Source organism: Notothenia coriiceps, unplaced genomic scaffold (genome assembly GCF_000735185.1).
Source record: "Notothenia coriiceps isolate Sejong01 unplaced genomic scaffold, NC01 NC01_scaffold00009998, whole genome shotgun sequence".
NCBI classification, from domain to species: Eukaryota; Metazoa; Chordata; class Actinopteri; order Perciformes; family Nototheniidae; genus Notothenia; species Notothenia coriiceps.
The window spans coordinates 565108-577641 of NW_011342699.1; the positions used below are offsets into that span (position 1 = coordinate 565108).

Here is a 12534-nt window from a genome sequence, read left to right on the forward strand (position 1 = left end):
TCTCTATCCTAACCCGAAATGAACTTTACAATACTTCTATTTTAAGTTGTGTCCCTGAGCATCATGCAGTGTAAGAATAAACACACACACACACACACACACACGCACACACACACACACACACACACACACACACACACACACACACACACACACAAAAGACAATCTCCAGAGAGAGTCAAGTGACACTAACACCTGAAAAATGCTATCTTTCTATTCACAAAACAAAGTATTCCATGTGAAAATGTGACAGTCAGGCAGCTCCTAATGGTCATAACATAAAAAGTTATTTTTAACTCATTGTGTCATGGAAAAACTGCTCTCCCTTTCCGTTGAGACTGAAATACTCCTACCTGATTTTAGATGGAGGGCCCTGAGAGTGTAGATTATCGAGGCAACGTCTTCCCAGATCCCACCAGCCCCAGTGTCGATGTGCTGTGTCTATGAAGGTTAACGGCAACAGCGTCGGTTCTCAGTTGACACTCAGACCAGAGCCTCCTACTCAGGCGTCTGAGTCCTCTTTTGGCTCAACAGGCAGCTCACCCCACCACCAGCTTTATGGAGAACATGGCTGCCCCCAGCTGGATTCTCACGCATATGAGATCTAATACAATTGTGCAGCTTGGAAGATGTTCTTAAAAAATGACTGAGACAACAAAAAGGAGTTATGAAAAATGTGTTTTATTGGATGGATTATAAATAACTGTTACAGATACTGTAATGTAAAGTTGTTCATAGATTATATCACTGTTTGTGTCTTGAAGTGACCACAGAACTTGGGAACCTGGGAGTTTTAGTTAGAAGTCTTTTTTTTTTTTTACTTTTGTGGTCCGTTTATCAACAACAGACTTTTTTAGTCATGTCTTGAGTCAGTAAAACTGCATCTTCACATTTACGATCAAGCTGGGAGACCAACGTCCTAAAATGAAAAAAATGGAATCATTGTGCAGCAGAAACCACAACATTTGAGAATAAAAATGGGTTTGTAGTTCACACTGCTGATCCGGGTGCATTGCCCCATGTCTGGTCTATGATTAAAATGAGGAGATACACTACACTCAGATTCTAGTTTATCAGGTACATCCCCCTTTATATGTATTATAGTAGAATACATTCGTTAAAAGTGTTAAAACAGTTAGTAATTCAAATGAATAATCAGCAACAAACATTTTCTAATTCCAGTCTATCGATTGTGAGGATTTGCATACGCTTGAGTGTACCAACAAAATGCAAACACGGCAGATACAAACCTTTTGCAGGCTCTAGATGTGGACAGCAAAGAAACAAGATGCCATACCTAGCCAGATGAGTCATCAGCTCCTCCATGTTACATCCACTTTTAGCACTGCACTCGTAAAACAGAGCTTGGTGCTGCTGTATAATCCAGGAAGTGAAAAAAACTAAAATAAATGACAGACTTATTTCCAAGATAATGTTCAGGGATTAGCGGTGTCATTGTGAGTAAATCACCGCACAAAGTTGTTTGAATATTCAAATGTGCCTCACCTCTGCTAGTCCCTGCCCCTCGGATGTCGTCACTCTTCTGCTGTGTGTGTCTGCCAGGTCCAGCTTGTTCCCCAGCAGCATCAGTACCGCACCTTCACACATCTTCTCCTGGGACAGACATACAACACACTTTAACAACACAACATTGTTGAGGGAAAAGATATCACAAAATCTACACAAAACATCAATCTAAAATCTGTGTTCATATTTATCACGCAGATGGGAAATGTTTATATAGAAATGTGTGTATAGTCAATCACAAGCATGTGTATGCAAATGTATCCTAAACTGTTTTGCATGTGTTTCTCCAGCTGTTTACCTTCACAGAGTCCATCCACCCTCTCACAGCGGTGAAGGTGGAGGGTTGAGTCACGTCATACATGGCAAGGATACCGTCAGCTTTACGGTAGTACTGCTCAGTGATGCTGCTAAACCTGAACACACATAAGGAATAAGAAAAAAATAAAGAAAAAAATACAAAAAATAGCTCAATATGAAAAATGAAAAATATCCTAAACCTAAAATGGCATGTAAAATCAAAGTCAACTTTATTGTTAATCTTTCAGTTTGTGTGTACAGACAATACAATCATGTCACAAAAAAGCACAAGAGGGGTAATCGCAGGAATCTGACCTCTCCTGTCCTGCAGTGTCCCACAGCTGCAGGGTGACGGTGATGGAGCCCAGAGACAGGCTCTTCATCTGGAAATCTATACCTGGAAGCAACAAAGACCTATGTCATATGTTTGACATATATTTACTCAGGAGCACATTAGCCATTGTGAAAGAGTGAAAATAAAATAACAGCTTACCTACAGTAGTGCTCATTTGACTATAGAAGTGTCCTGTGCAGTAGTGCTGGATGAGGGAGCTTTTACCCACCCCTGAGTTACCAAGGAATACCACCTTGAACACTCGCTGAGGACTGACAATTGTGCTCTAAAATTCAGGTAAAAGGACCACACTTATCATTTGTTTCTTTGCATTTAAGAGAATACATATTTGTTTATATAGCGCAATATTACAAATGACACATTTGACTCTTTACACAGCATGAGATACCTTTTGTCTTTAGACCCTCGCAGCAGACAAGAAAAAACTCCCAAAGAAACCCCACAATTAACTGGGGAAAAAAGTGGAAGAAACCTCAGCGAGAGCAGCATTAGAGGAATCCCTCTCCCAGGACGGACAGCCATGCAATAGATGTTGTGTATAGATTAAAAAACATATATATTTAATGTACACTAATGTAATCATAGCAGTGCAGATTATAACAAGCCTCTGAGCAGCTGGTTTATCAATAAAGAGCTTTAAGTGTGTTATAAAATTGATGCATTTGGGATTAATGTTATTATCATTATGTTCCCTACCTGAGTTTGCACCTGCTCAACATTTTCACACCCGACTCTACATGACGGTTGGTGTCTCTTGGATGAATTTGTCACTTCTGTCTCTTTTTCCTGCTCCGGCTCATCGGATGAGCTCAGCGGTCTTTAGAATCAATGAATACACATAACATTAGTTGCTGCCTAGCATTAATGCAAATATGATAAATGTGATGTCGGTGGGGTTGGTCATACAAACCTTTTCAATGGCTTGTCTTGCAGTAAGTAGTTACCTATGATTGACCCTTGCTTCCTCAAAGGCTTTGTGACATTTGGATTCTAAAGGATTTTCGTGAAAAGTAAGGCAGAAGAAATGAGAAGCATTAAGGTTTGTGTAATTTGTAAGATGTGTTTCAATGGTTATTTCCACTGTATTCTCTGAAGACATACTTATTGTTTCACAAAGGCAGATGTTTAAAAAGCAAGAAGTTTATTCTACTGCATAGAAGTTTAACATCATCATCATTTATCACCAATACACTTGTTTGATTACAAACTATTTGACAAGACAAATATACAAGATAGAAACAGCAGGTGTTTGTTTTGTAGTATCTGTAAATGATCTCGCTATTATCCATCCCTATTCTTTAGAGTTGGACACAGCTAGTTAGCTTAGGCTAGAAATGGCATTGGTTTACGTTACAACCTGTCTATACACAGACAAACAATACATAAATCATTTGTTCAGAAACTTTGATCAAGATACAGTCTTGGAAGAATTTCTAAAAAAAAAAAAAAAAATGTTACAGGTTTGGCAAAACTGTCATATTTAAAAATGTGGATTGGATAAAGGGAACCTGTGTATAATTATCAGTCCTTCAATATAATAAGGATTGGTAGTTAGTTAAATACTGACCCATTTTGTTCACCTTCAATATTAAACATACACATGCTTTTCTCTTCAAATTGGCACAGATAGAATAAATGTCGTTTCAACAAAACCCTTCACTCCATTGAGTACCTTTACAAGAAAGGTCAAAAGTGCTGACATCCCAAAACCCCAAACAGGGTCACTGAACAAACGCTCAATGAATAACCACCAATAAAAGCTGCCCATATAAATAATCATTGTCCAGAGGATGAAATAAAGCATGAAGCCGTTCATAGACTTAGCTTATGTTGGATAAATCTGCTGTGTCCACGGGGTACAAAGGTCTTCACTGAGGTAATAAGTGAGAGGCAGAGGAGGAAGGACAGAGCCTCTGTGACTAACCCTCTTCTGAGACTGCTGGGCGTCTTTCTCATCTCGCAGCCTTTTGTTCATGTCCCTGACACAGAGAGAGAAAATCAATTAAAACAGAGACCACGCCTTTTACTGTTTAAAGGTGGGTTAGTAAAAAAAAAAAAAGGAGAGTTAACACACCGGGTTTGCATAAGTTCCTTACAGACTTTTTTCATTTACACATTTTGTGGAGAAATGTATTTTACTTCAAAACATATGAACTTGATTAAAACAGCAACAGTAGTTATTAAGACCTACCTCAGCAGCTCCAGCTGTTTGAAAAGACTTTCTTTCTCTTTCTGCATGTTCCTCGACACCTTCATCACGTTTCTACATTGGAGCAAACAAAAGATTGATGACAATTCATCCATGTTCTTCTGATTGTCGACAAATCCCAGGAAAAGACCAAAACCAACAATAAATGATTCATTTTTAGCGCTGCCTATTCCGCCAAAACCTGATATACTTGAACTCCTTCATTACGATGAACAAGGTCACTGTAGTTGAATCCATGTTGATTCCACAAACACCGTCTTACTGCTACTACTCACCAGCAAATACCAAATGTGTGTTGATATACAACATAACAGTCCCCAACTAAAACAATTCTTTCTAAAGACCAACCAAAATAACAACAACAAAGAAGAAACTAGTTTATTAGAAAAAAAACCGTTTTTGTTTTATTTATGACATGCCGTTATCCCTCACCTCTGCTTGGACACTTGGTCCTGTGTGGAGCTGAGCTGCATCACATTGAGCTGACCCAGGGCCAGCTGCAGCTGCTCCCGGCTGCTCTCCACCTGCTCCTGCAGCTGCACGTTGAGGCTCCGCAGCTGCTGGTTCTGCTCCTTGATGTTTACCTGTTCACAGCTCAGCTGCCGGATTCTGGTCTCCAGCTTAGGATAAAGACAGGTCCGGATGATTTACTCATAAAACTGAAACTCTTTAGGAAAACTTGAGTACTGTTTGTACACTTACCTCTTTCTGTTTAGTCAGAGTATTCTCCAACTCCTGCTCCCGCATATTCAGCTCCTCCTTAAGTTCTTGTCCTCTCTGCTTCTTTCCAATACTGTCCTTTAATTCACAAGAAATTCATTTAATGCTATTATCGTGAACACAAAGGTAAATGGCACAAAGGGTGGACTATATAGCACAAGTATGTACCTGAGCCAGGTGTTTCTCTCTCTCCTCCCTGATTTGGTTTTCCATTTCTTCATTTAAGGACCGAACAACCTGGTCATGTTCGATCTCACGTCTAAAACAGAAACAGTTGATTGATTTTGACTCACAGTTGATGAGTGGTTTGTGAGGACATTGGGAGGAAGTGTGTACCTGCGTAGAGCTTGCTCCAGGCTGTCTCTCTCTCTGATGGAGTCCTGCAGATTGGACACTGCGTGGATCAGGACGCCCTCCAGGATGCTCAGCAGCTCCGGTCTGTCTCTCTGGAGTTCACACCACACAAAGGAGAGCTCCTGCTGACTGACACACAACACACAACTGTTAGAGCGGCTGAGGACCTTAGCAGCACAACACCAATCACTAACAGTACAACAGGTGCAGGGTCTTAATCGTAATGTTCAGCTTTGGAATGAACTCTGTGATTACTTTGAAGGATATAGTTGGATTTGTTTTGCATTATTCAGGAAGTTGTTTCTACTATTTCACCACCACACTCTTGACAATGAAGGTAGGCTAAATAACAGAAACAACTCTGAATTAAACTGCATTAAAGCCTGGTTTACCTGATAAACTGAGTGTAAATGGTGCTCTTCTGTTGCTAGTTTTCAAGTCATGAGTAATACAAGCGTTAAGTCTAAAATAAAATAAACAGATATAACTTTATGACATTGATCTTACTCTTTAAAGACTTTGTCAGCGCCCAACTCCGTCAGTATGTTAACCAGTCTGAGTGCAGAGGGGTCCTGGGACCAGTCCACCTGCTCTGTAGCTGCTTCTGTTTCGACTGGACTCAGCTCAGTCGTATCATCAAGCCCCACAAACTCACCTGCAGCAGGCAGAGGAAGGCAAAGAGGATTCGTGAAAAAACCGTGGCTTTCCTCTCAAAGTCATGGAGAACTAAGTTCTCAAATCCCTCACAACTGCACATTTAACAATGGGACGGAACTAGAAAAATATTTATATATATATTTTCAAGACAAATGGATTAATTTAAACTATATTTCATATATTAAATATATTCAGTGTAATATGATTTATAAAATTGAGAAATACAGTAAATCTCCATATTTGAGAGGCAGATAAAATATTTTTGTATAAAAAATTAATCAAGTGACTATTTCTATGTCGAGTGACTAAGCTAAAATGGACTTTTCGTTGCAGCTCTACTCACCAAATCCTGTTTTAAACTCAACAGGAGTGAGGAATCCATTGCTCTCTCGGTCCAGACTCTCAAAAACGGTCTCCAGCTGCTCAGGGGACAGAGGCAACTCCCCTTGTAGCCTCTGGATAGAGAAAACAAAGTTCAAGATTCTACAATTAACTTAAATGTTGTTATTCTACCGCATCGGATGCTCACCTGCATATCCCGCTTCGTGATGAACCCCTTCCCCTCCTTGTCACACAGCACAAACAGCTCCTTGGCCTTGCCCATGGTCTCTGCCAGGGGGCTTAACGGCACCGCTTCTCTGGCCCGGCTTGAGGTCAGCGGACTGCGTGCCCTCCGGCCCGGCCTGGGGCTCCCAGACGGGAGGCCCCGGGGTCGGGGGCTCACAAGTACTGCCTCCCCACTGCCCTGACCCACCAGCACTTCACCATCATTCAGCCATTTAGACATTCTGCACTGAGGCCGACAGGTATAGGCTGGGAGTTGGAGAGCGTTTCTTTGAGTTTTATTGATGACTTTTAGTGTGTCATTTGGGGAACTCTTCTGTTTGCCTCGGAGTCATGACAAGTAGACCTGTAATGTGAAGCATGACAAACAATCAATAAAACATAAATGTGTCATCATAAATAGTGAAGAAATACTAACCATTATCTGGTGAAATGGGAGGATAGGATACTTGTATTTGTCTTATGGAATTATAAACTTTGGTCTAACAAGAGGAATATATTTAAAGCCCTAATGAGATTAATTAAATCTATGTATGTATGAACATAAACAGTTTGAGGCCTAATCAGAGACCTTCACTTATTAACCAGAGTGAATAAAAAGACACTTTGGATCTTCTCTCTCTGTGTTGCAAGATATTGTGAGAAGCTGGCCTAAAGGTCCTCCCTTGTCAAACATGAGGTGCAAAACAAACGCTGTGACTGTACACATATTCTACAGCTGCTGTGATCAGGTGTCGGGCATGTCCAAACTCTACAGTAGACACTTGTACAACTGTTTGAGGGACATGAAGGAAAGTTACTTTACATTTCTATATAAATTGTTCATATTCTAGGCCAGGTCAAACATAGATCCCTAGCTTTACGCAGCATAAGCAGTTGCCCCCACTGTTAATGAAGAGGAGGCGCATTTAAAAACATGTGATGATGATGCCACTACTAAAGCTTGCCCTATACCAGGATGTGTGATGGTAAAAAAACCAGGATGGTGTCATGTGAGGAGAGTTTCTGTGTACTCGAAGGGGAGGGAGGATTGCCTGGGGAGAGGAGATGCAAATAAAACATTTGCAGTTTGTTTGCATTGACTGAAATACCACAATTGTATACAGATTTCACTCTTGAGAACTGCGCTGAAAATGTGCCTCAGTATCTCCACAAACACTCAAAAAACAGTTTTTTATGATGGATACAAGATTGCATGTAATCTGTCTTCCGTTTGGATGACATCGCTATTACACAGGAAGAGCACATCAGCATAAATCATACATGGTTTATTTTAAATTGAATTCAAAACAATTAGTTTCAAGTTAATGTTGATTTGTCAGTGCCTCTCCTTCCAGTATCTCTAGTTATCTTTGCTATCTAAAATCATAAAACCAATATCTAAGAATATGCACTGGCTACTCCTAAAGCATTTAGCTGATGATCTATGCAGATCGAAAGTTCTTTATAACATAAAGATATGCTAGGATCCCAGATAAGGCACTTGTGCAAACATTATGCTTTGGATTTTGTAAGTAAGTAAACCAACAGCCACACCAAAGGTCAGATAAACTTACAAACTTAACACACACTATTTCGCAAAGTCGGTAAGTGAAGCGCCGTGTTGTAGCAAATTACCACTTCTCAGGGAAAGTGAACAAAGTTTACAACGTGTCGTAGGCTACAAAACTGTCAGTCAAAGGTCTAACACTTTCTGAGATAAATGTCAACACAAGACGACACTCGGTCTAACTTTATAAAACATATGTTTAAAAACACTGACAGCTCTGATCAACATCAAGTTGATATTCAGTAGCCAATATTTGCTAAATTCAGAATAGCGACTGTACCAACAAGTTTGAGAGAAAATGAGCTTGGCAACTTACAGTAAAATACATCGCTTACATGCGCATTGTAGCTAGCTAAGGTAACTAAACCCAAGATAGTGAAGTAATGCACATTTATTATTAAAGAAGAAAGGAACCCCACACAACAGTTAGTCGGTTGTTAATCCACCAAGGCGGGAAGAGTGACCATAAGCGTATTCATATTTCTAAATAACATTGACTGTGTTTTATATAAATTCAGAGAAGTTGTAGAAACTTGGTGGCTACTCACCTGTAGTGTACTGGACCCAGGTGGCCACTGCCTTTGATCAGTTTAGTGCTGCAGTCACTTTACGTACTGACGTTAGCCGCTGGGTGGCAGTGACCACTGTGTTTGATGAGAGTTTACCGTAGTGTGTGGAGTAGCACGAACATTGAATACCCACACTTTCCTTGCCTAACATGTTTCTTCATTGTTTTTTCTTTCACACAGCAGCTTCGTTTGAAAGCATGTAGGAAAAACAATCAATTTAAAGCAACTAAAATGATACGGTGATCTCAATTATTGCTTTTAACTAAATATTCTTGAACCTATCTCTTTGCTATTACGGTAAGTAGGAGCGTTACCATGGAAGTTACGGAAATACATTCGTTGCCGCTGAAAAGCAGCAGTGGAGGCTCAGAGTGGTTAGCATTGTCTGCAAAAAAGTAGGATATGAACATTGTAATGTTTCTTCTTGGCTCGATATGACTTCCTTTATTCTTCATACTTTGTTCTGGTAAGTGGGCGTCATTTCGTACATGTGAAGCTGTGATACAACAGTAGGAAGAACCAGTGTTATGATGGTAACGAAGCAAAACGTGTCTGGAGGGAGTTCCTCGAAGTTAAAAACCGAGGTGTGCTATAAAATACAGTGATTTGTTTAGGTTGTAAAACAGTTAAATAACTATATCATGCGTCTCCAGGATTATCTGCATCTGGTACTATAAATAACCTTAGGCTACCGTCGTGGGTAGAGTAGATGAAGAGAAAGGGAGTGTGTCAACAACAAAACAAGAGTGGTGTTCACGTAGTTCAAATTAATCTGTAATCCTATGGTTGTCATCTCCATGTTTGTTTGTGTAAGAGTATGTGTGTGTTTACGGTGCACGGTTAGGTTTACTGCTAAATTAGCTGTATGCACGATACTGGAGAAGGCCATGGCAAAGATATAAACAATCACAATGCTTATTTTCTCATAGCATACAACGACCTATCTTTTGTCTCACTGCTCAGTGCTTCAATGTTCTCTCCTTCAGGAAATGCAGCTGACGAGGACACTTTCCACATCAAGGATGTCAACATGCAGCATATGAAAATATCTCAAACATCTAATCTGGTATCGTGGACTGCATTCAATCATCACCAAGACACTTTTCCCTGAGGACTATAAACAACATGTTTATGAACAGAGGGACTAACTGGAGTGGGGATAACCTAAAACAATAGAACATATTAGTAATAAGTATTTTGACTATGTGAATGGAGAAGTCATGTGAGTACTTTCTGCCTACTGTAGTCTAGACCTCTGCAGTTTCTCTGTACTGAAGTATGTAGAGGGTGAATCTGAAAAGACTTGTGTCAACATCAAGTACCTAAGTTTTGCAAGTCTAAAGAAAACAGCCAGAAGCGAGGAGGTGAACAGACTGTGAGGTTTGGTGCTTTGCAAGATCCATCCCTGAAGATGCTGCAGACTGGTAACTTCTCACTGGTGCTGCTAATCCAGCTGACACTGTTGGCCTATGACCTCTTCGTCAACTCTTTCAGTGAACTCCTGAGAGGAGCACCGGTCATCCAACTTGTGCTTTTCATGTAAGTCACTGAACTGTATGTTAAAATGATTTTGTATCTGTCATTAAGTCACAAACATGCTCCAGCTAATTGATTTCATTTTTAATACCAATTTGTTTAAGTCATTGATTAAGTATTTTATAAGTCTAGCATTTTAAATTTGACTTTTTTCATAAAATTGGTTGTGGTTTTCATTTGGGGTAGATGGACTATAACATATGTTTAAGGCTGAAAATATAATACATTTAAGATTGATTGATTGATTGATTAATCACACAAAGTGAATACATTAGCACTTAACCAAGGATTTATACTATTGAGATGCTCATACGCTATTTTGCTTTACTTATAGAAAGTCTTGTCACTCTTCGTGGTTTATCATCATTGAGGTTGTAAAAATAAATGACTTTCATTTTCTACTCTTTTAGACCAACCATTACTGTTTCATAACAATATCCTGTATAGTGAAGCTTTGTCAAATATGGTTAAAACCCACATAACTGTATTTTGTTCACACATGACTCATTCCATCAGAAACCAGAAATACAAATGAACCATTAACATCTGTGTCTACAGCATGCAGGACATCGCCATCTTGTTCAACGTGATCATCATTCTGCTGATGCTGTTCAACACCTACGTGTTCCAGGTGGGCCTGGTGTCCCTGCTGCTGGAGAGGTTCAGGGCGCTGCTAATCATCTCTGCTCTTTACCTGACGCTCAGCATCTGCTTCCACTGCTGGGTGCTGGTAAGCTTTGTTACACCAACACAGAACCTGCATTTCAACTAGCTCAAGTAAACACTAAATCATGACAAAAACATTGAAGTGAGCGATGTCATATCACAACTTAGATTTCTTTCATTTTTTGCATTAGTCTTAGCTTTTATAATTGTAATTTATTTTGGTTTTGATTCTTTTTTCTGTGTCTCTGTATGCACCACTTATACCAAATGTGAATTCCTCGTATGTGTAAATCCACTTGGTAATAAAACTGATTAACGGTGGACACTTAACTTATACGTTTTATTTTTTTTTTAGAACCTCCGATGGTTTCAGTCAAACCAATTTATTTGGACTGATGGCATTCAGGCTCTTTTTGTGTTCCAGAGAACAGGTAAGGGATGGCTTAATTTACAGAATAATTTCCCTTTGCAACTAATGAGTTTTTCGTATTAGTTGAGTAAATGTTACTTTTTTCTGTCAACAGCGGCAGTGTTGTATTACTACTTCTACAAACGCACAGCAGAGTGTATGGGTGACCCGAGGCTGTATGAAGACTCTCTGTGGCTGCGTAACATCTTCACCAGAGCTCGTCAGTGAAGAAGAGACAGTTTTGAGGAAGACTTTAAGGAAAATATTTTTGTATTATTTGTACATCTATGAATCACACTATGTTAACTTGGAAAACCCTGTTTAACTTGCGTATCTGAAAGTTGAACGGATACATTTCTTGGTTAACTGAAGTAAATGGGGTCGTGTTTAACAACAGCTGTTGACAAACTTACATGTTTGCTATTTTGTGATACTTGTCCACCTGTAAGACGGTTTTTTCAGAAGTTGGTTAAAGCAGCCCCCATTTATTTTCCCTTTAGAGGCTTCAGAAAACAGTTGTCTGCAAGAATTTAAGCTCATCATATTGGGGATGAGGTATTCCTTCAAAAGGATCTGGGATGGAAGGCCCTTCTGACATTATAACACCAAGCATCATTATTAGCTATTCAGAATTTTTGACTATTTTCACAGCAAAGTCTCAAGCTGTTTGTTTATTTGTGCTTCATCACCAAATGAGGAATTGGTTAAACAGCTTACAGTGTCAGGTAAGCCAACCATAGTGGTATTGTATTAACCAGGATTGTGTCTGGTAATCTATGTGGCCTTTGTAAATCAATTAGAGTGGCAGACAGCATGAGAAGCATTGAAAGAACATTAGTAAGATTTCAGTGTTTGCAAATGGCAAGTTTGTTTTGTAGTGAAGTAATTTATCCATAAAACATGTAGTCATAGTTTTTTTGAAAATGTATGTTATTCCCTCCTCAAAGGAAGAAAATGGTTGGTTTGTTTGGCCTTATGTAAGGTTATTATGTGCTGTTTACATGGTTAATGTCATTTTAATAAGCCAATGTTCAAGTGAACTCTCTTCTCTGGGTGGGAATCTTTGAACAGCGTTCTCGCTGTTTTTAAATAAATAATCCTTCTCTAATCCTGGTGTAATCC

The 12534-nt window shown here is 39.4% G+C and overlaps 3 protein-coding genes across 4 annotated transcripts in view; 1 reads left to right on the forward strand and 2 right to left on the reverse strand.

Moving 5' to 3' along the window:
- The window catches only part of cd151 (CD151 molecule), a 5856-nt gene extending 5326 nt beyond the window's left edge, over positions 1-530 (reverse strand). The window contains exon 1 of one of the 2 annotated variants that reach the window (XM_010771458.1): positions 354-530. The gene's annotated coding sequence lies outside the window, so the exon portion shown is untranslated. The remainder of the gene's footprint in view (positions 1-353) is intronic. The other variant, XM_010771459.1, reaches the window with a different exon arrangement.
- A 181-nt stretch (positions 531-711) lies between these two features.
- cracr2b (calcium release activated channel regulator 2B) lies at positions 712-8837 on the reverse strand. Its single transcript, XM_010771460.1, has 18 exons — positions 8781-8837; positions 6649-7029; positions 6463-6574; positions 5970-6117; positions 5445-5591; positions 5277-5367; positions 5091-5186; positions 4821-5008; positions 4371-4442; positions 4104-4158; positions 3090-3169; positions 2876-2996; positions 2318-2444; positions 2140-2221; positions 1826-1940; positions 1507-1614; positions 1298-1374; positions 712-919 (listed from the first exon to the last, which is right to left on the reverse strand). Exons 2-18 carry the CDS (start codon positions 6904-6906, stop codon positions 838-840), a joined length of 1959 nt encoding a protein of 652 aa, XP_010769762.1. The 5' UTR covers positions 6907-7029; positions 8781-8837; the 3' UTR covers positions 712-837.
- Positions 8838-9139: 302 nt separating this feature from the next.
- On the forward strand, positions 9140-12520 carry tmem138 (transmembrane protein 138). Its single transcript, XM_010771461.1, has 5 exons — positions 9140-9267; positions 9788-10340; positions 10896-11067; positions 11359-11434; positions 11528-12520. Exons 2-5 carry the CDS (start codon positions 10213-10215, stop codon positions 11638-11640), a joined length of 489 nt encoding a protein of 162 aa, XP_010769763.1. The 5' UTR covers positions 9140-9267; positions 9788-10212; the 3' UTR covers positions 11641-12520.
- Positions 12521-12534: the final 14 nt, after the last annotated feature.

What these genes read in the sequence shown, in the direction of transcription:
- cracr2b (XM_010771460.1), bottom strand. Translation starts at nt 6,906, where the DNA reads ATGTCTAAATGGCTGAATGATGGTGAAGTGCTGGTGGGTCAGGGCAGT. An exon ending in CTGGAGCAAGCTCTACGCAG is followed by an intron (nt 5,368 to 5,444) that starts GTACACACTTCC and finishes TTTCTGTTTTAG; the next exon opens with ACGTGAGATCGAACATGACC. An exon ending in GACCAAGTGTCCAAGCAGAG is followed by an intron (nt 4,443 to 4,820) that starts GTGAGGGATAAC and finishes GCTCCAATGTAG; the next exon opens with AAACGTGATGAAGGTGTCGA.
- tmem138 (XM_010771461.1), top strand. Translation starts at nt 10,213, where the DNA reads ATGCTGCAGACTGGTAACTTCTCACTGGTGCTGCTAATCCAGCTGACA. An exon ending in ATCCAACTTGTGCTTTTCAT is followed by an intron (nt 10,341 to 10,895) that starts GTAAGTCACTGA and finishes CTGTGTCTACAG; the next exon opens with CATGCAGGACATCGCCATCT. An exon ending in GCTTCCACTGCTGGGTGCTG is followed by an intron (nt 11,068 to 11,358) that starts GTAAGCTTTGTT and finishes TTTTTTTTTTAG; the next exon opens with AACCTCCGATGGTTTCAGTC.